Here is a 21,580-nt window from a genome sequence, read left to right on the forward strand (position 1 = left end):
AATTTTTAAAAGAAGTAAGGAGGAAAGTTAGGAAGGAAAGTTCCTTCCCCTTCGACCCTATTCCACAATAAGGAGAGAACAAGAAACTGATTATATCAGCTCAAAAGAGCCTTTACTGTAGTGACATAATCAGGAAAGGATTATTGATCTAAGTGCCCCACAATGAAAGAAAATGGATAATTTCTCAGGCCAGATTGATTATTTTCACCAGTCTTTTCCCTAGAATCTGTCTCCTTCAGAAATTGCTTTAAGATAATTCATCAAAAAGATACAAATTAAGTATCAAAGTGAGTCTCTGAAAAGCCATTCACATATTAAAACCCTTCGCTGAGATCTCAGTTCCCCAAGGGTTGGCCCCCAGGGATCCCTCCCTGACCTGGCTGGAGAAACCATCCACCAGACAGGAGAAAAGCAGAGAGACCAGATTCTCACTCTTCTTTACTTTAAAATTATACATTTTTTTACTAAGGACAAATCTTATACAACCTCTCTACCTTTTCCACTCCTATGAGCTCTGTTCATGGTCTAACATGCATGACTAAGGGGAGCCGGAGACACACGATCAAAGCCTCTTACTGACTTGGGTCCACTAAGTGACGAGCTGAGAAATACACTGCACAGTTTTCCTAAACGCATTTAGTAAGTTCATAAGCAAAATCAAATTAAATACAAATTGCTAGCAAAGATTCCTCTTCCTGCATGATTTCTTTTCATAAAAAAAGTAACATTTTGAAATGATATGCCATGGGTAAATGATGCACAACAAGTAATCTCAGGGGGATACAAGTATGCATAAGCACTCCAGCCAGGTAGGTTTGTTACAGGTATTTCATTATTCCACAAATTGAGGTAGCATCACCTAACACATGTATGGGTTCCAACTGTGATCACTTTTCAGCCTTCTTCAGCCTTCAAAACACAGCTGTCCCTGTCATGGTCTTCAGTAAACTAGGGCCTCATAGATTTGGCAAAGAACACTGGTTACAATCAAACTTTGTCACTCTCAATCAGTGCCTCCAATAGAACTTTCTGCAAGGATGAAAATGTTCTTTGTGCTGTCCAGTATGGTAGCCACTAGCCACATGTAGCTACTGAGCATTTGAATTGTAGCTAATGCAACTGAAGAACTGAATTTTATTTCACTTAAATTAATTTTCATCTAAATAGTCACATCGGCTAACAGCTATCCTACTGGGAAGAGCAGCTCTCAGCAGTGTCTCAGGCACCCTCTGCCCCAGATAGAGGACGAAAAATTGGGTGCAGATTCTAATTCAATCCTGGCAAGTGGTCCTGGTCCTGTCTCATAATATAAGTCACTCTCCTAAGCCACTGCTGCCAGCCAAGGTCCATGTTACAAAAGGTGGCTTTTCTCCTTGCTCTCTAACCATGACCAGCCATTCGTGAGCCACTGCTCACCAGTTGGTGAATCTTAATCAACAGCTATTTCCTATTTTCCCTACCCGATCTATCTACCCTTCTTTTTGCTCTGAAACTTCCCAGCAGTTTTGTGTTTCCCCTCCCCCTTCCTTACTTCTAATTCTATTCATTTCCTGTCTATCACAAAAATCAACATCCACTAAACTAAGTTTACATAAATACCTCTTTTACAACACCAGGCCCAGCTGCAATTACACATGAACTGCCCAAGGGATGGCCCATTCAAAGCAAAAAGTTATCACCAACTTATATATCCAAAGATCTATAGGGTGTAAATAGATTAAATAGATAGTATAATTAGTACATGAATTACCATAAGAATATTTAAAAAGGAGATTGGATCAAGACTAAAGATATTTTACTAAAACTCCACTAAGACCCTCCCCAGACCAGAAAAACCACATGCATTTGTAAGCCCCCGAGTGACCCCCTGCCCAACACAGTCACTGGCACAAAGCAGGTCCAGAATGAGTCTGAGGTCAAAGCTGGGTCCACAGAGGAAATCAGGAGGAAATTGTAGGAGATAAAACACAGCTTTAGGTTCTGGCGTTTGTCCAGCTTTGTTCAGTTTAGTCTAATGTTTAGGAGGTAGGGAAGAGGAAAACACCGAGAAAATGCCCAGAAGCAGCCGTTACGTTTATCACCCCACTCACCTGCTTCTAACCGACCCTCCTCCTCACCCCTCATACTGCGGATTTACCTGTCCTGAAAGTATTACTGCAAAGTGAAAGAGACAATGCAAATTTGCAAACCATCTAGCAGAAAAGACCGGAAAGCCGTGTTCCCGGAAAGTATAATAGAACTCAAAAAAGGTTAAACGGAAAAAAAAACATACAGTTTTAATAATAAACAGGACACTTAGACGACATCTCAGCAGCACAAAACACACAGTAGTACATAGCCACATCTAAGGTGAGTGTTACTGTGCAGATGGGAAAAACAGACACCAGCGTTTCCCCAGAGGTCACCGAGGGAGTAGCATGTGGCAGAGCCAGGATTAGAATGCAAATTCCTGCTTCCCAGACCAGTGCTCAGAGCACTTGGCCAGAGTGTCTCCCTCGCGGCAGCTCATTTATCAACCACAAATAATTTCCCCATTACTTTCCTAAACAAGAGCAGTGCATCTCAGAGCAGAAGACAAGGCCCTGTCCATTTTAAGAAGAAGAACACACACAATGCGGCAAGTGTTATATAATCAACAGAACGCAGACCAGCGATGGCAAAATAACCGGGAGCACATTCTTTCCCACCATTCTCGTGATGTAATTGTATATGGCCCTGGCTGCGATTCAGAGCATTACTAACCCGGCTTGAATGCTGTCGCGTTTGTCCAACTCCTGACAGTTCAGTAAACTGCATCTTTAGCATGGCACCATGACAGGCAGACTTGAATGCCACCCATGCCGACCAGTTTATAAACAAAATGCCCTTACAGGTGTTTCTAGCTCACACTTCACAGAAGCTACCCATGCAGCCACTGGTCTAATGTGTGTGTTAGGACCTGGCAGGATTGAACTCACATCACAGCCAAAGCTCGATCATCCACAAAACGTAATGAAGTTCACATTTGTTCCCCATTTTTTAGGTTATGTCAAACACAAACATCAGTTATTGAAATGTCACAAATATCTGTGAAACTCAAATGCTTTTTATAGTAAGAAAAATAGACATGAAAATCAGAATCCATTTCTCATTTCAATTTAGAAGATGACATTTTCATTCAGGACTATTTCCATCTTTTTTTCTTTATAATAGATAAGAAAATAAGTCTAGTACAGATGATTTTCTGCAAAAGATAGACTTTTTCTGTAAAGGGCAAGATAATAACTATTTCAGGCTTTGGGGGACCACATGGTCTCTGTTACAACTACTCAACTCTGTCACCGCAGCACGAAAGCAGCCACGAATGACACACAAATGAATGGGCCTGGCTGTGTTCCAATAAAACTTATATTTACAAAAATAGACAGTGGGCCAGATTTAACTTGCAGGCCATAGTTTGCCAGTTCTTAATCTAGAAAATAAGTTATATTTTTCCCTTCTTATATTATTTTCAACTCATGCTTTACTTGAACCGTTCATTAAGAAAATGATGAAATGATGATACACTAAAACATACACAAAACGATGATATGCTAAAACATACACAAAACAATGAGGATTTAAGAGAGTAAGGTTCTAAAGACCGTCCTCATGGTACAGGTCACGTCTTCCTGAACTAACCAGTGCACAGAGAAGATCAACAGCCTCCAACACAAGCTCCTGGTGTCCGATCCGTGTGACCCCCAGCTCCTCCAGATCCTGATGGGAAATCTGCAGCAGCTGCTCTCCATTGATCTTCTCCCGTTCAAACTTGGGGACATACTGCTGCAGGCAGTCATCTAACCCTACCAAAAACAACCAGAAAGTCCATTATTGTCATTTTGTTCCTTCATCCAAAAAATCGCCCACACTGTAATCAATCTCAGCAATCACCAATCATGCTGCCACTATTTGATTATCCATAAAATGTATATTCCACGTGGATGGGCACCTTTTGCACGACATCTTATCTCAGACACGTTTTAAATGTTTAAATGGCTTAAAACTCACAAATGGATCCAGCACAATTTAATGATAGTTACCTCTTATTCCCTGTGAACTAAAGTAATAAATAAACCCTAAGCCCTTGCTAATGGAAGTGCTAGTTATCTGTGCTACACATGTTGTCTATCTGCTGAGCAACTCTCCCTTTAGGACATCACCCCTCCCATCCCATGCAATCCCAGGGGCCTCGCCAATCAAGCTGTTCTGCCACAGTGATTGGCACATGGCCAGGCTGCCCACAATGCTCTATATATCAGCCAGTCATGCGTTCAGCTATGGCCACGTGACTCAAGCAGAACCAATCAAAACCTTCCTTGATATGTGGACACAAGAATAGAAAGCTCTTTCTTCCTTTTTGGAAGTCATAGGATACCATGTTCCTTGGCAATCCTGGCAGTCTTTTTTCTGACCAGTTTTCTGAGAATAAATCCATTTTAGAGAAAAAGAGAAAATGACCCAATAATATCCTATATGCCCCTGAATCTAACCTTGCTTAATAAAGATACTTCTAGCCCTAAAATTTTACACTTAAATTGAAATAAATTCTCTTTTTTAGCTTAAGCTTGTTTGTGTTGAGTTTCTGTCCTTTGCAACTGAAATGTCCTGATGAATACAAAATCCAAAGGAGAAAATACCAGCAGTGGTACCAGAGAAAGGCAGTGTTAAATGGGTTAGCTTATGGAAATTTTTCCAGATGAAATACTACAGCCAAAAATGTTGTATCTTGATACCTGTATATGATGACGAAAATGGGGAAGCCGAACAGAACTTGGGAATCTTTACTCCTATACAGAAAACTCTCCGGTCAACTTGTTTTAATGGTTTTACTGATACAAAATTTTGCCCTGAATCAATTGATCTATTCAAGCCTAATTATAAAAAAAAATCATCTTAATATTTTAAAAGATGAGATCTATAAAAATTTGATCCCAACACAAAGGAAGAACACTTAATTTAACTAGAAAAGTATGTGGAAGGCATGCTGCTGTCCACCCCAACAACGCGCACGCACGCGCGCACGCGCATACACACACACACACACGCATGCACATACACATACGTTTATTTCATTTGACCCTCACAAAAGCTGGGCTAGAAAAAGTAGACACAAGGTCCAGCACTTACTTTTGGCAATGCTAAACTCCATGGATCTTAAAAACTGATGTGTGAGGCTAAACTACATCTCTGCCCCACAAACTTTCACCATTTGCCTTCTGATAAATGAAGAAGAGCAGTTTTCTGATAACCATTTGAGGTCATCAAATATAAGAAGAAGAAGTAAGAAAAAATTTTATGGTAACCATTTGGAACCAAGCCATCTTTCCTGAAGTGACATCTGTCTAGCAGAGGGGCTCCGTCATACAGCAAGCGAGGTTGGGGACATTGATATAAACCCAGCTCCACTCTGACAGCCTCAAGCCACAGGTGACCTCAGTGGCATGTGAGTCTGGCAGGCGGCGGAGGCCAAGCAAGTCAGCAGGTGTTGAGACTATCTACAAGAAGCAACAGAGACAAGGGAGAAGACTGGAGGAGACCCTCCGAACTATTCTGTTCCCATTTTATAGATGAAGGAATGAAGGTTCAGGGAGCATATACATAGTCATATAGCTGGTCAGATGGAAGATATGTAACTGTCCACAATCACACAGCTGGTAAGATGTCAAGAGAAAGAGCTTTACAGTCATTTTCTTCAGCTTGATACAGAAGAAAAGAGCTTCTAATTCAAATCAAGGTCTGTTGGACACAAGCTTTACTCTTTTGAGTTCCACCTGGTAAACACGAGAATATAACACAGGATTATAAACATTCTTCTCCAGGCTTCTTCCTAAATCAGCAGTAAGGTCAAATTATAAAACAGTTACTAAAATAGAATCACAGAATCTTAGAGGCACTTAAAAGGTACTTGAGATCTCACTGAGCACAAAAATTGGCAAAGTACAGACAAAAGACGAATGACTGTGAGATTCACCCTAAATCACTTCGCCAGTTCTAAGCCAGATCACCACTAGACCCTATATTCTGCCCTTTTTCAGGATGTTGTCTTCCCAAGTCTATTTTAAGCTTTAAAATAATTTTTGTTTTTAGTTTTTCATAAAAGTTTAAGACAACTGTGTTATACATTTAAACCCCATTACAGGCCAGGTGCAATGGCTAACGTCTGTAATCCCAGCACTTTGGGAGGCTGAGGCAGGAGGATTGCTTGAGGCCTGGGCAATATCTCTATAAAAAATTTAAGAGTGGTGAGACCCCCATCTCTATAAAAAATTTTAAAATTATCTGGGCATGGTGGTACATGCCTGTAGTCCCAGCTACTCAGGGAGGCTGAGACAGAAGGGTCACTTGAGCCCAAGAGTTTGAGGTTGTAGTGAGCTATAATCAAACCACCACACTCTAGCTTGGGCAACAGAGCAATACCCCATCTAAAAAAAACATAAAAAAATAAAAAAAGTTATGGCTGAATTGTGTCCTTCCAAAATTCATATGTTGAAGTTCTAACCCCCAGTACCTCAGAATGCATTTTGAGAGAGAATTTTTAAAGAGGAAATTAAGTTATAATGACATCATTTGGGTGGGCTCAATCCATGACTGGTGTCCTTCCCAGAGAGGAGATTAAGACACAGATACACACATAGGAACAACCACGTGAAGACAAAGGAAAAGACAGCCATCTGCAAGCCAAGGACAGAGGCTTCAGAAGAAACCAACCCTGTGACACCTTGATCTCAGATTTCCAGGCTCCAAATTGTGATAAAATAAATTTCTGTTGTTTCAGCCACCCAGTCTGTGGTACTTTATTATGGCAGCCCTAGCAAACCAATGCAAACATAGTAACGTTTTCTTTCTTATTCATCCACATATGATAAACTCTCTCTTAAAAAAATAAACAAGGCCCAGTGACCAACAGAATTAAAATTGATGTTTACTGTGCTAAGAAGCTCATTGCTCAAAATGCAAACATAAAACTGAGAGACTCGTGTTAGTTTTCATGTGCAGAATAAATTAAAATCAATCGTATGGAGATTCCTCAAAAAACTAAAAGTAGACCTACCATTTGATACAGCCATCCCACTACTGAGTATATACCCAAAGGAAAAAAAGTCATTTTATCAAAAAGACATTCGCACTAGAATGTTTATTGCAGCACAATTCAAATTACAAAGATGTGGAATCAACTCAGTGCCCACCAATTCATGAGTGCATTAATAAAATGCAGTATAAGTATAGTATGAAGTGCTACTCAGCCATTAAAAAATGATGAATTAATACCTTTTGTAACAATCTGAATGAAACCGGAGACCATTCTCCTAGGTGAAGTATTGCAATAATGGAAAAACAAACACCACATGTACTCACTATTAAATTGGAACTAACCAATTAGCACTCATGTGCACAGATGGAAGTAAAACTCAATGGAAATCAAGCAGGAGGGAGGGGGAAAGAGGAGATGGGTGAAATCACACCTAACGGGTACAATATACACTATCTGGGTCACGGGCACACCTATATTACAACTTCGACACAAGCAGTACAACAGCAATCCATGTAACCAAAACATCTGTATCCCATAACATTCTGAAATTTTTAAAAAGTGGTATATACATATATACTACGCAGTACTACTCAGCCATAAAAATAATGAAATAGTGTCTTTCGCAACAACTTGGATGGAACTGGAGGCCATTATCCTAAGTGAAGTAACTCAGGAATGGGAAATCAAATACCGCATGTCCTCAGTTACTAGTGGGAGCCAACCTGTGGCTATGCAGAGTCACACAGGGTGTTATAATGGACCCTGGAGGCTCAAAACGGGGGGAGCGTGGTGGATGAGGAATGAAAAATTACCCATGGGGTATAATGTACACCACTCAAGTAATGGGTACACTAAAAGCTCAGACTTGACCATATAACATATACATGTAACAAAACTCAACTTGTGCCCCTCAAATCTGTAGGGAAAAAAAAATTAAATGCTGAAAAAAATCAATCAAAGCGAAGACGACATGCATAATGGCTGTTCATCAAACTTCATTCCTGAATAATAAGGAGAAATAAAGGTGAGACAAGATCATTTCTCTTTGAATTAACTAAAAAGTTTGCTAAAGAAATAAGAGTTCAGAAGTAGTGTTAGAGCATTGAGGAAAGATTTAGGGCACAGAAAAGACAGCTGGGATGGCGGCACGGAGACGCTCCAGGCACGGTGCAGGCGGCAAACGATCGGAGATCGAGAACTGAGGGATACGGAACACTTCCCTGACAAACAGCCCAGAATCTCCCTGCGGATTCCGAGGGAATATAAGCACTGTAACCTCAAATAACCAAAAGTTCCCTGAGATGGAGAATTATCAAGTAGAAACCTCACGTTGCTACCTATATGAGAACAGAATCTACTGTGGCTGAGAGACTTTCCCTCGAGGGACACCCATATCGAGCATGTAGGTTCTAAACAGCATCGCCCCAGAGCTTTATTAGTCCAATGCACTATGACCTATTGTTCAGTTGTCCTATTGTTTAGAATACAATTAAACATTTATAAACAGCTAAATTAAACTATTACGCAGTCCCACCAAGGAGGGGGAAATCCTCGGTTTCGAGTAAACTGATCTAATAGCTTTAGAATTTGCAATAAACCCTACTCTTTTACGTATTTGTCAGATGTATCTATTTTCCAGTTTCTTGCTTCAAGGAATTTACAGAAAGTCTAGCAGGACCAAGAGAAACACATAATTAAGTAAAATTAAACACATTCCATTTATACAGGTTAAATTAAACACATAATGAAATGTGTAACAATCGCGAAGGAGAGGGGAAGGAGATCGCACAGGGCGGGCGCCACCGCACGAGAGGCCCAGATTTCCTCCACGGCACTAAACCTGGCTGTAGACGATCCTACTACGCTTCCAAAGAAACGCCAGATGCTAGAAAGAAAAACCAAATCTCTCACCTCAATTTAGAAAGCAACTGGGCAGTGGTTGAGAGCTGGAGTTCTTACTGACTGGATAGCTTCGGGCAAAGAACTGTCATGAAAATTAAATGTTAATATTTACGAAGAGCTTCAAACACTATGGAAGACATAGTAAATACTCTATGAACTTTGTGAAATAAAACAATGTGATTTACTTGGGTCCTCAAATTTCTTTTTCCTTTTTGACACAGAGTCTCACTATGTTGCCCAGGCTGAACTCAAAGTCTAGGTCCCCAATTTTCCAAGTGTTCAGAATAAAAGTTGCTAAAGAGGCACAGAAAGTGCCAAATGCTTAGGTGGCCCCCTATGGAACAGAGTTAACTGGAGATAAAATGCAAACAGCCCATGTTATTACCTTCCTCAGAAAGTGTTCCCAAATTTGAGAGCCTAAAAATATAAACATATTTTATGATTTATATCAGAATATAAGCACCATGAAAGCAGTGACTTCATTTTGTTCACGGCTTACTCTACCAGCAGGTAGAACACTGCTGGTGCTCAGTAAATATTTGTGAAATAAACAAATGGATGCATGAAGAAAGAAAGAGCTCCACATAAATATTAATGTCATGCCAATGCACAAAAATCACCGGCTTTTACATCCCAGGCAAAGATAACTAAAGATAAAGAAAACTATTGACTGTGGTATCAGTTACATGTATTTGCTGCAAGTTTCAATGTTTCAGGATTAAATGAAGTCATTTCTACATAGAGAAATATAAATAAAACTACAAATCTCTCAACATCAGTCTTCGACAAGATATTTGCCTGTTACTAAGAATTCTTTTTCATTATTAATAATTAATCTTCCCCAAGATTAATTATGAAAATGATGATGTACATGATGATTAAGAAGTGAGAGTAAATGCCCCAGTGCAAAAAATCTAGAGCTATTCTCTTCTTATTTTCTGTGTAAGATTAAAATCAGATCATTAACGAGGCCCCAGGAAGCAGGCAGTCGTCATGACTTGAGTGGAAAGTGTCACGCAGACCACGTCCCATGGCTGCGGTCCCAGCCTGCTAGGTTCTGGTCAGCAGAAGCCGTGATATAGCAGGTCCAAGTGCTTCTTCCAGCACATGTCACACTGACTACTTTGACCATTAAAACATGTTTTAACCAGAGTTGGGCTTTCTGTTTGGGGGGCTTTTTTAAAAGAAATGTTTTGATTCAGAAATCAGTTTAGCTAAAGCTTATACGTGCCTGTCTCACTCAGGACTTTTAAGAGACACAAGTGACAGATGATGCAAAAGATTTGCCCCACCAGCATGTGAGTAGACTGTGTTCTTTGCCAAGGATAATGAACACAGACTCGCACAAATTGAACTTAATCCCACACACTCTATGGAGCAGCTACCACACGCAAGGCACTCCACTGGGACAGCCCTACAATACGAAGGAGACAAGGGCTGAGGAGCAGGTCAGTTTTTTATTACCTCACCAGAAGAAAGGAAGCAAGGGTTGGGTGGGACATTTACACCTCACAATATTTTCAGAATTCCCAACACTTTGGAAAACATTAAGTGGTAAAGAACTGACATCAAAGCTCTTCGGCCTTCCCAACTTGCTGACACCCCATCCAGTACATTATAACTTCCCCCAAACATGAAACCTTGCTAAGAATAAAAAGTCAGTTTTCAAACTGAAGCTCGATATATTTGGTTTCTATGAGAGCATAATATGATCAGGAGCAAAGCTGACTTCAGAGCATGCAAAATTCAGAAAGGTGGTGTATGGGTAGAAACTCCAAGCGCCCTTTCATGAGATGGGCCACTCAATTATATCACTTGCAAATGCTTTTCTTTTGCCACTCTTGTTTTGTTGATGTCTGTAGCCCTTAATTTTAAAACTAGCTGATAAAGCTGATTCGAATACAGCAATTTGACTTTAGGCAATAATGCCGTGTTTGAAGCACAGGAATGCACTGATTTTTAGGACTGATGAATTCTTTTTGCCTGGTCGGACAGGCTCCTGACCGACTGACCTTTCCCACTGAGTCAAAACTCCAAGCAGACTGGGCGCAGTGGCTCATACCTGTAATCCCAGAGCTTTGGGAGGCTGAGGCTTGAGCCCAGGAGTTCAAGACCAGCCTGAGCAACACAGCAAGACCCTGTCTCTAAAAAAAAAAAATAATAATAATCGGGCCACGGTGGCACACGCCTGTAGTCCCAGCTACTCAGGAGGCTGAGGTAGGAGGATCACTTGAGCCCAAGAGTTCAAGGCTGCAGTGAACTATGATAGCACCACTGCACTCTAGACTGGGTGACAGACTGACACTTTGTCTGAAAAAAAAAAAAAAAGAACTCCAAGCAGAATTTCTAGGAAAATGTGCAGGGGAGGCCCACGGGCCACCTCTCAGAGGCAGCCTCCAACAAAAGGGCATACGCTCTGTCTTTGCACCTGCACAGGCCTCCAATGGAGGCACAGTTCCTCCCCCTGGACATGGAAGGACTCAGTTTCCTCAGAAGCCCGCAGGCTGTTGGAACAACCCCATTCTATCTCCATCAGAATATTCTGTATCTGCTCTGAGGGCAGAAGCCGCAGTGACGACCTTCCTTCTTTGGCTCAGGATCCACTTTCACTCATAGATCTCAGGAGGATGAGGAGCAGCACGCAAAGCTCACTTTTTCATTATTATTTTCTCCTTGGAGAAAATAGCTTGGAGTCTGTAGTCATTGCTTGGAGTCTGTAGTCATTGCTTTAGAGAGAAAAGAACCTATGGACCTAAGCAGTTATGCCTTAATCTGACCGACACGCCCTCTACTTCATCTTCCTAAGTCACAAGCGGAGTGCTGTGCCAGTCTAGCAGACGCTTTAATCGCCGTCGGGCACGAAACACGCTGGAAGCCTGTCTCCAGATGGCCAAAGTGCCCATGCCCAACCCGCACGCTTGCCTCGAGTCCTCCATACTTGCATACCCCACCCAGCCCAAGACTTTCAGACCCTGGGATTCTTCCTGTACAAAATGTGATCTCTTCTACATACTCCAGTGGCAAATTAAGATGGTTTTCTCCTCTCATTCCAAATCCCTCATTTTATATTTTCAAACCCATTCCCTCCACTTTCTCTAGGACCTAAATGTGTCCTCACTGATTCTTGTGTTTCAAACCTTCCATCTCTTTAGTTACTTCCTCAACCTCCCATCTAAAAAGAAAAAAAAAAAAAACATTAAAAAGAATTCTCCTCCCACTAGCCCATCAACTCTTGGTCACTAGACTTCTTAAGAGGAATTAGTGAGCACCTAACATCTCAGCTCCATTCCTGGCCTCCCACTGGCTAAAGGCACCACATTCCGGCTCCTGCCCTCACTATTCCATGGAGACCGCTCTGTACGTGCTGGCTGTCAAAGACCCACTAATACCAAATCTGATGGATAATTCACAGTCCTTCTCTCTGCTGCCCTTAACAGTGTTTGGATGCTCTTCTAGAAACCCTCTCCTCCCTTGGCCTGCCCCACACTTCTCTCCTGGCCTTCCTACCACATCTGTGACAGTTTCTCCCCTGGTCCTTCATTGACGTGTCCCCCTACAACTGTCTCTTATATATTGAAATAGCTAGTTTTATCCCTGGATCATCTGTTTCCTCCTCTGAAAAAAAAAAAATATTATCAACTAGCAAGGACTTAACCCAAGTCTACACCCGTGGCCTATACAGGAGTATGGACAGGGTTTTCTACTGGACATGAGAAGAAAATACAAGCACTTGACTTATATTCTTAAAAAAGAACCTCATCTTTACTAATATATAATATACCACTGACCCTAGTGCTCTCACTGAGTAAGTCAGACATCCTGTGTACTAGGTATAATAGCAGCAGTCTGCAACCTTTTGGCACCAGGGGCCAGTTTCATGGAAGACAATTTTTTCATGGACTGGGGCAGGGGGATGGTTTCGGGACGATTCAAGCACATTACATTTATAGTCGCACCTCTCTGCTAATGATGATCTGTATTTGCAGCTGCTCCCCAGCGCTGGCATCACCGCCTCAGCTCCACCTCAGATCACCAGGCATTAGATTCTCATAAGGAGCGCACGACCTAGATCCCTCGCGTGAGCAGTTTATAGTAGGGTTCGTGCTCCTATGAGAATCTAATGCTGCCACTGATCTGACAGGAGGCGGAGCTTATGTGGTGACGAGAGTGATGGGGAGCAGTTGTAAATATAGATGAAGCTTTGCTCGCTTGCCCGCAGCTCACCCACTTCCCGCTGTGTGGCCAGGTTCCTAACAGGCCATGGACTGGTACCAGTCCTCGGCCGAGGAGTTGGGGACCACAGTATTATAGGGTACCCAAAGACCCTTCCTATACTGAGAAACAAAAGGGGGCTAAAATCCAGAAGAACTCACTTTCAGCCTATCATACTGTCATTCAGTTTATTATCTACTTCTAACTCAACTGGTTCTCATAACATAGACAAAGTCCTAAACAGATTCTTGCAATATGAACTACACATTGAAGATAATATATAAGCCTAGGCTATCAAAAATGGTGCAACTGACACATCTGTAATCCTAGCACTCTGGGAGGCCGAGGCGGGTGGATCATTTGAGCTCAGGAGTTCGAGATCAGCCTGAGCAAGAACGAGACTCCGTCTCTATTAAAAAAATAGAAAGAAATTAGTTGGACAACTAAAAACATATAGAAAAAATTAGCCGGGCATGATGGCACATGCCTGTAGTCCTAGCTACTCGGGAGGCTGAGGCAGGAGGATCGCTTGAGCCCAGGAGTTTGAGGTTGCTGTGAGCTAGGCTGACGCCACCTCTAGCCCGGGCAACAGAGTGAGACTCTGTCTCAAAAAAAAAAAAAAGAAAAGAAAAGAAAAAAGAAAAAAAAATGGCACAATTGATATTTCTAATCAATGATGAGGGATCACATCAAGGATTACTTGAAATATGGTGTCACATCCCCTAATGTTAATGAACAATCACACTCTAAGTATTAATATATGACCTGCCTTGTGATTTTTAAAATATTTTTAAATCTTTATCTTATGTTTAAAAATGTCTGTTTCTTGTATTATATATTACATTTTTTGGTTTTCTTTTTTCTCTTTGTTTAGTTATATATTATAATATGCACACCAGTACAGTAGAGTATGTGTCGCACTTGTAGATAAATGTCTACTTATTGTGGGTGTGTGTCCACCAATTACACTACGGAAAAGCCAATCCAAAGTATGTAGACTGCAGATCCATGCAATGATGGATGCAAATTGTGCTCTCTACTCTAAAACTCCCCATCAGGCCTTCCCCTCTCCTGTTTACCTTATTCTGGTCAATAACCCTGGGGTCTACCAAGTTGCCTAAGCCTCAAACTTGGAATCTTCCTCTCCTCTCCACATTCTTCATCCCCAAAGCCCAGTCATCAAGTTCTGTCAACTGTCCCTGCTGAGTATCCCCTCACTATGTCCCCTCCTGTGTTCACTGTCACAGCTGAACTCACCTCCTGACCAGGTGTGGACAATACTCTGAAGCAGGCTGCCTCGCTCAGTCCCTTCCTCCTCTTGGTTCACCCTCTGTCACTCCATCTAAGCAAAACCATCCTGGCCTTTACAGATCCCCATCCATCACCTCAGCACAGCATCCCAAGCCCTTCAGGGGCTGTCCCCTTCCAAACTCCCCCGTAGTCCCTCCATTGTATAACATTCACCCTACTGGTGAGGCTGCAGGCAATTCTTGCTTTGCTGAGTTTCTCCAAAAGTAACAAAAGTGTCACTCACATGTTTGCAAATACAGCTCACAGACAAAATCCAGCCAGCTGCCTGTGTCTGTCAGTAAAGTTTTACTGGCACATGGCCACAACTCCTTGGTTTGCATATTGTTTCTGGCTGCTTTTCTGCTACAATGGCAGAGTTGAATAGTTGACAGAGACCGTATGGCCCACAAATCCTAAAATATTTACTATCTGGCCCTTTATAGAAAAGGTTTGCAGACCAATAAAAGACCTAAACATGTTCGAAGAGACCTCTTACAACTTTTCATCCACTTTATTATTTTCTTTTGGTCAGTTTTTTGAGGTATAATTTATACACAATAAAATTCATCAATTTCCAGTGTGCAATTCAATGAGTTTTGAAAGATATATACAGTCACGTAACCACACCACAATCATGAAGGAAACATTTCTATCACTCCAAAAAGCTTCCCTTGTGCCCCTTTGCTGTCCACTCCCTCCCCACAGCCCCCAGCGCTGGCAGCCACTAATCTGCTTTCTGTCTAAATGAACTCGATGTCTCCTCCTGGCTGTACTCTTTGTACTACCTGGGCAACACCAGTTAAACCACTTAGTTCTGCTTCTTAGGCCCCTCATCTGCGGATTAGCTGGCTTCGATCAGAACTGACACCCACACACATTACTAATTGCAGCTCTGATTTTATCAGTCATCCTTCAGGCTTGTGGTTAAATTTAATATGAAGAAAAGGTATCACAACTAAACACAACGTCTGAAAACTGGATTAGGAAGCCTCTAGGGTTTCTTATGCTTCCACAGACGTCTGAGCTGCACACGTTACCTTTACTTACAAGAGCAGAATATGAAAAAGGAAATAAACTGCCCAGAAACCTAAATCCCAAACATCCTCAGAGCTAAAAAAAAAAAATAATCAGCAAACAAATGAACTTAGCCTTGAGGAAAAAAAAACATATAAAAACCCGATCTATAAGGCAGGTTTTCTACCCGGATCAGAGCTGCGAGCATATGAAACCCACTGCTGACACTGCTGCTCCCTTGGAAGCAGAAGCCGCATGAAACCCAAACACATAACGAAGATCCAGCCCAGGAGAACCCTGGGAAGCCCAATTAAGAACAAACAAAGCTCTATTCACCTTGTTGATGGAACGGGCAACTGATTTTGAGGATGAAGAACACATCACTGATCTCTTTTCAGGGCACCCAGCTGAAAAAACAGTAATGCTAAAGACAAAACAGAAGTTTGGACTTTTAACCATTTGGGAAAAGCTAGTCTACACATCACGGAAGAGCTACCACATATGTAGCAACAAATCCACAGCTTAAATTTCTTACAAAAGGCAAAAACGGGGAGTGAAAGGACAGCCAGTCCTAAGGCACTTGCTTGTACCTAAAGCAAACTCAACTGTCCTGCTAGTAACCAGCGTCCTCTTGGACTTATGTCACTCCGAAGACTTCAGAAGATGTAACCAAGAAACAACCATGCCTTGGGTTTCACTACATAAGTAGGAGATACGTTAGTTAAACAAAACTTGGAACTAGCAGACATATCCACGCCAAGATAATTTAAGGGAGTAGAAAATAGAAGGACTACCTTAGCTCAAGGATTCAAGTCACCCAGAAAACAACCATCAGATGGGTAAGTAATGTATCCCAGCTGAAAATTTTAACCAGGAAACTCTAGCTTCCAAGTTGCAGGACTCCCAAGCCTACCCTGTGCCACCCGCTACAGACTACATAACTTCTGGCCACTGCGAAAGGGACCCAGCCTGCCCCTCTCAGAAAGAACCCTGAGCTGCTGAACAAAGTCTAGTCATGGAGGAAGAAGTGCCCAGAGCAGAGACACGGGATAGAACAGAAGTTAGTATTGTCTACAATCATTTTTGGAGGGAGAAATTTATGCTGACCTAAACCATTAAAAAAGTACTGACATGCAAATCATAAGTCATCTGAAGAGCTGATGGTCTAAAGAGATAATCAGAATTCAGAACACAATGGCAGCCCTCACTGTTCAACTTTGAGTTCTCTTCCCTCAAAAAAATGTATCACGAATTTAAAAGATATACTGAGGGCAGGGAAGAAATACAACATCGACTTACATATCTCTAGATGTGTGCGTGTGTGCTCACATATTCTCGTATCTCAGATGTTTTTTTTAAAAGTGCAAAATGAGAAATTCTAAAAACAAAAACGAAATTGTGGAGATGAACGCAAAGCAAACCACAATACTCTGATAAAAGAAATATGTACTTTCCAAGGTTGGTTGCTGTAATTCAGTAACCAAACCATCGCATCCAATTTTGCAATACTTGGAGGTGGGGGGCGGGGGAAGGAGCCACATGTGAAACAGAAGAAAGGAATGCACTTTACCCAACAAGTTGTACTTTTTGCCCCCTCTAGCGAGGCTTGTTTTGCCAAAACTATAAATTAGATTTGGTCTAAAAACCAAACACTGGCAAGACTATTGTCCCTGGCATGCTTCTGCTGAACCTAGGGTAGAATTAACTATGCAGTTCCCCGCACACACAGCAAGTTTAAGTTTATAGCAGTGGGGAGAACCAGCTCATCGGAGGGACCACGCGGCGACCACGGCAGCAAGCCTGGAACCTGGGCTTCAGCTTCGCCCACTGCTTGGGTGCCAACACTGCCAGTGGAAAGTTCCACTGTACGGAAGGGAACGCAAACACATCCATCACCTCCCCTCCACCTGAGCCATCAAGATTTCCGTGCAAAAACTGTTCATCCGACCTTCTCCCAACACTGCCAACATCATTTCAAAGTGCATGGTACAAACGACAGGGCCACATATTAAATTAAAGCCCTGCATTAATAGGGGGCTGCACAGACAAGTGGCACTTACACACTCGATGGCTCACAGATCCTTCCCTTGGCCTCAGGGAGGATGCTGGCCAGGTTGTTATTATCTCCAGTTTACTGATGAGGAAACCGAAGCTCAAAGACCATCAGTAAAAAGACAGAACCCAGACTTAAGTGGGTGCCCAATCCCTGTGGGGCCTGCGGTGGTCAATGAAGAAGTGAATGGAGGGGAAAAAAATGACTTAATTAAGTCCATTAATTTACAGACCTTCTAATACTGAGTGCTTACTACGTGTCAGGCACCATGCAGCGCACTGTGGAAAGGGTATCATTCACAGTCACTGTTCAAGTAACTGAAGATTAAAGGATTGTCAACAAAGCAAGAAAGGGCTATAAGCCCATTTTACAGGCGAGGAGAAGCAGTATGGCCTCCAGAGCCAGGCAGCCTGGATTCAGCTCTACCACTTCCCAGCTGTGTGATCATGTATAAGTTACTTAACCTCTCTGTGCCTTACTTTTCATCTACAAAAAGGAAAGGATAAGAGTACCTACATCCTAGGATTAAACAAACAAACAAACAAAAAAAAATAAATAAATCAATAAACATAACAAACACACAAACAAAGACAACTACATACAAAGTACGAGCTAAGTGTTTGTGAAAATAAAAATAAAAAGTCAAAAAATAAATAAATACACTAGGGCCACAGGGAGCTTTTAAGTAACTGGCCTAAAGTCACACAACCACTAAAAGGCAGAGTCAGGATTGAAAGCCATTTCCCGGGACTGTGAATGGAGAGTATGAACCCGGTGCGGGTTGGGGAGAGTTTTAGGTTTGATGGCAAGAATGTGCCATTATCAACAGCTGGTGCCTTTTACTTCCTCGGGCAGCAGAGAGGGGTACACCAATACAAGGAGGGTGCAGAAAGGTTGAAACAGCTGCTAACTTGGGGACAGCTGCCTGAGACAATGGGGCAGGTTTGTCAGGCAGTGTTAAAGTTTTGCTAAATTTTTGTAATAACATCTTTATTGAGGCATAATGCACATACCATACAATTCACATATTAAAGCACATAATTCAGTGGGTTTCGGCAAAATTGTGCAACCCTAACCACAACCAATTTTAGAACATTTTTAACACTCCACCTGCCCCATAAAACCCGGCACCCATTAGCAGTCACTACCCCCAACCCACTTCCCCTGAACCCTGGGCAACCACTAAGCTACTTTCTGGTTCTATGGATTTGCCTGGATGTTACACATAATGGATTCTGCATATTTCACATAAATAGAATCATATAGTATGTGGTCTTGTGTGGTTGGCTTCTTTCACTTAGTATAACGTTCTCAAGGTTTGTTAAAACCTTCTTAACACACAACTTAAATGTCCCTCCCTTGCTCCAAACCCTGCTAGATTCCCACTGCTCTGGGGAGAAAGTCTACAGCCAGCAAAGTCCAGTGGGATCTGGCTGGCGGCTGCCTGCTTCCCAACATCCTCTGGGGCCACACTGTCCCCTAACCATGATGCTGCACCCCGGTCATGCACCTCGGGCTCCTGTCTACCTCGAGGCCTCTCCCCATGATGTCCCGTCTACCTAGAATGGTCTTGCCTCCTTAACCCTCAGTCTCAGCTCAAACCCCACACCCACAGGGAGGCCTCAGCTGACCACAGTATGTAAAGGAGTCCAACAGTCCTCTTATTCTCTGTGCACCTTGCCCCCTCTGTGGGACTCACCATACCTGTGGGTATTTGTGTGCTCATTATGCTGCACTTGTCTCCCCGCCTCTCTGCAACATAGGGCCGGGACCACGCACGTCCGCATTCCTCACCATTGCCCGACACAAAGGAGGCACTTAAGTATTGGTTGAATGAAAGAGGAAAAAAGGAAGGAAAAGTCTGGTTGAGGCTGAAAACCACAGTTTAGAGAGGTGTAAATCGATAAGGTTGTAAAATTCCCCATACACACACCTGTCAGTATTCAGAGCGAACCTGTCCAATTCTCACCTTCTCACCTCTCTTCCTCACACTCACTCAACAAATATTTCTTATGCAACCTCCGGGGACAAGGGCTGTGGACGTTCACCATGAGAAATCAGAAAGGGAAGATCCCAGCCTTCGCAGCTCACGGCATGACTCGGGAAGAATCCCCTCAAGTCTGCCGCAATTGCGGCTTCACGGGATGTTAGCTCTAGTTACCGGAGGGACTTAACAGAAGCTTTCCCTTGTTCTCCAGAAAACCCAGTTTTTGCTACACTCTAGGGGCCAACACAAGATGCCCCACGTCCTGGCTGCTTGAGTGATATTAATCAGAACGGTCTTCTCATCTTACAGAGTCACCTTCCCACTGTGCAGGGGAAGAGCAGGCCTGTGGCTCTGACTCTCACGACCTCAGTGACCTCAAGCAGATCACGCGGCCTCCCTGCCGGTGTGTAAAATGCAGGGGCTGACAAGGTGACCTTGGGGCCCCACCGGCCCTACATTTCTGTGACTCTGTGCTTCTTAGGACTCGCCCTCTGCCCGTCTTCAAGTGAATAAGGCACCATCTTCATTCCACACCCCTGTTAACAGAAAGGTCAGGCCTCCAATGGCAAAGCCAGCGGCCATCAATAGAGCAGGTACGACACTATTTGTATACAGTTAACTAACATGAAAAAATTGTTCTTTTGAGGTTAATACATTGAAAGATCATACAAGCGCAGAATTTCAAAGCACCGTTACACTTTTTGGTTTTTGTATTGTGCTAAACAAAATACAGTGTGTGCACAGCGCATTCGATTTACAGAAACCCAGGTCTTGTGTTGGCTCAGCTGGGACTGTCAGGACAAAGAGCAATCCATCTCCCTGTGACTGCTGCCCCATCGTGACAGCAGGGACAGCAATGCCCCTCTGCTGTCCCTCCCACAGAGGGCGAGAGAGCAGACAAGACCGTGTCTAAAGAGGTTTCTGAGCTTCTCAAAAAAAAAAAACAATTCTACATGTGGAAACATTCACACTAATAGGCAGTACATATCGTAGATTTAAGAAGCAACTGAAGAAGGTCAGAGGCATGAGAGAGACATAAAGCCCAGCTGCCAGCACCCTCTACAAGTAACGTCACGGCGTGGCAGGGAGTGCAGGGGGGAACCTCCAAGTGGTCTGTGTTTGGCAAATGAACACAAGCATTTCCATCTATAGATCCACAAAACTGATGGCTTAAAAGAAATTCTAAAGTCTTTAATGCCAAATACAATAGGGTTGGTATCTATCTTACCAAATACTGTGGTTAAAAAAAAAAAAAAAACTTGAGTTTCCTTTGATATAATAGCCAAACGAATAAACTAGAATTGGGAAAAATGAAAATATAAAATTACACATATAATAACAGCAAACAGGTAGGTGTCACTTTGTATGTGGCAGGTGCTTTCCAAGATTTAATAATACATAAACCCTTAATTTTCCTAAGGTCCCGTCGAATGTGTACTGTCATTGTCCCACTGGGAGATGAGGAGATGAGGCACCTGCCCACAGCTCACACCCAGGGGCTGGCCCAGAGTCCCCCCTCCTCATCGCCAGATGCCCCCAAAATACAGAATGTTCACAGACGTCCCTTTAGCCGATCTCAGGAAAGAACAGTTCATTCCAGGTCATTTAAGCTGACTTTGCTCACTGTCTGTGGCTGCCATCAAAAATTTTAATGGCCCTGTAAATACGAACAGCTCTCCCACACAGATGGGACAGACGAGAAAATACTTTTTACAGAAAGATATTTTCCAAAGCCAGTCTGCATCGAGTTAGGTAGCCTGAGTTTCTAAATGACACTCTAAAATTCAGGTGAGATGGACTCTATACATCTTTTCCAGGAAATCTGGATAGAATTCTTTTCTAGCTCTTTCACATTTGAATGTGGCTCCAGACACAGGCCCTTCAAGCCAGGGGTGACCTAAAAGTGTAGTGGCAAACCACATGGAAGTGACAGCCTCCAAAGGATTTCACAGTATGGCACACGCCACCATGCTAAGCTAATTTTTTTTTTTTTTGTAGAGACAGAGTCTCACTTTGTTGCTATGTTGCCCAGGCTGGTCTGGAACTTCTGGCCTCAAGCGATCCTCCT

General features: G+C 42.6%; 1 protein-coding gene across 1 annotated transcript in view; it reads right to left on the reverse strand.

The window, feature by feature from the left end:
- The window catches only part of CNKSR3 (CNKSR family member 3), a 115,591-nt gene that overhangs the window by 35,793 nt on the left and 58,218 nt on the right, over window positions 1–21,580 (reverse strand). The window contains exon 2 of the mRNA XM_012646857.1: window positions 3,661–3,824. Within this exon, the coding sequence (XP_012502311.1) occupies window positions 3,661–3,824 (164 nt within the window). The remainder of the gene's footprint in view (window positions 1–3,660; window positions 3,825–21,580) is intronic.

This window comes from Propithecus coquereli, unplaced genomic scaffold (genome assembly GCF_000956105.1).
Source record: "Propithecus coquereli isolate 6110/MARCELLA unplaced genomic scaffold, Pcoq_1.0 Scaffold25, whole genome shotgun sequence".
Lineage (NCBI taxonomy): Eukaryota > Metazoa > Chordata > Mammalia > Primates > Indriidae > Propithecus > Propithecus coquereli.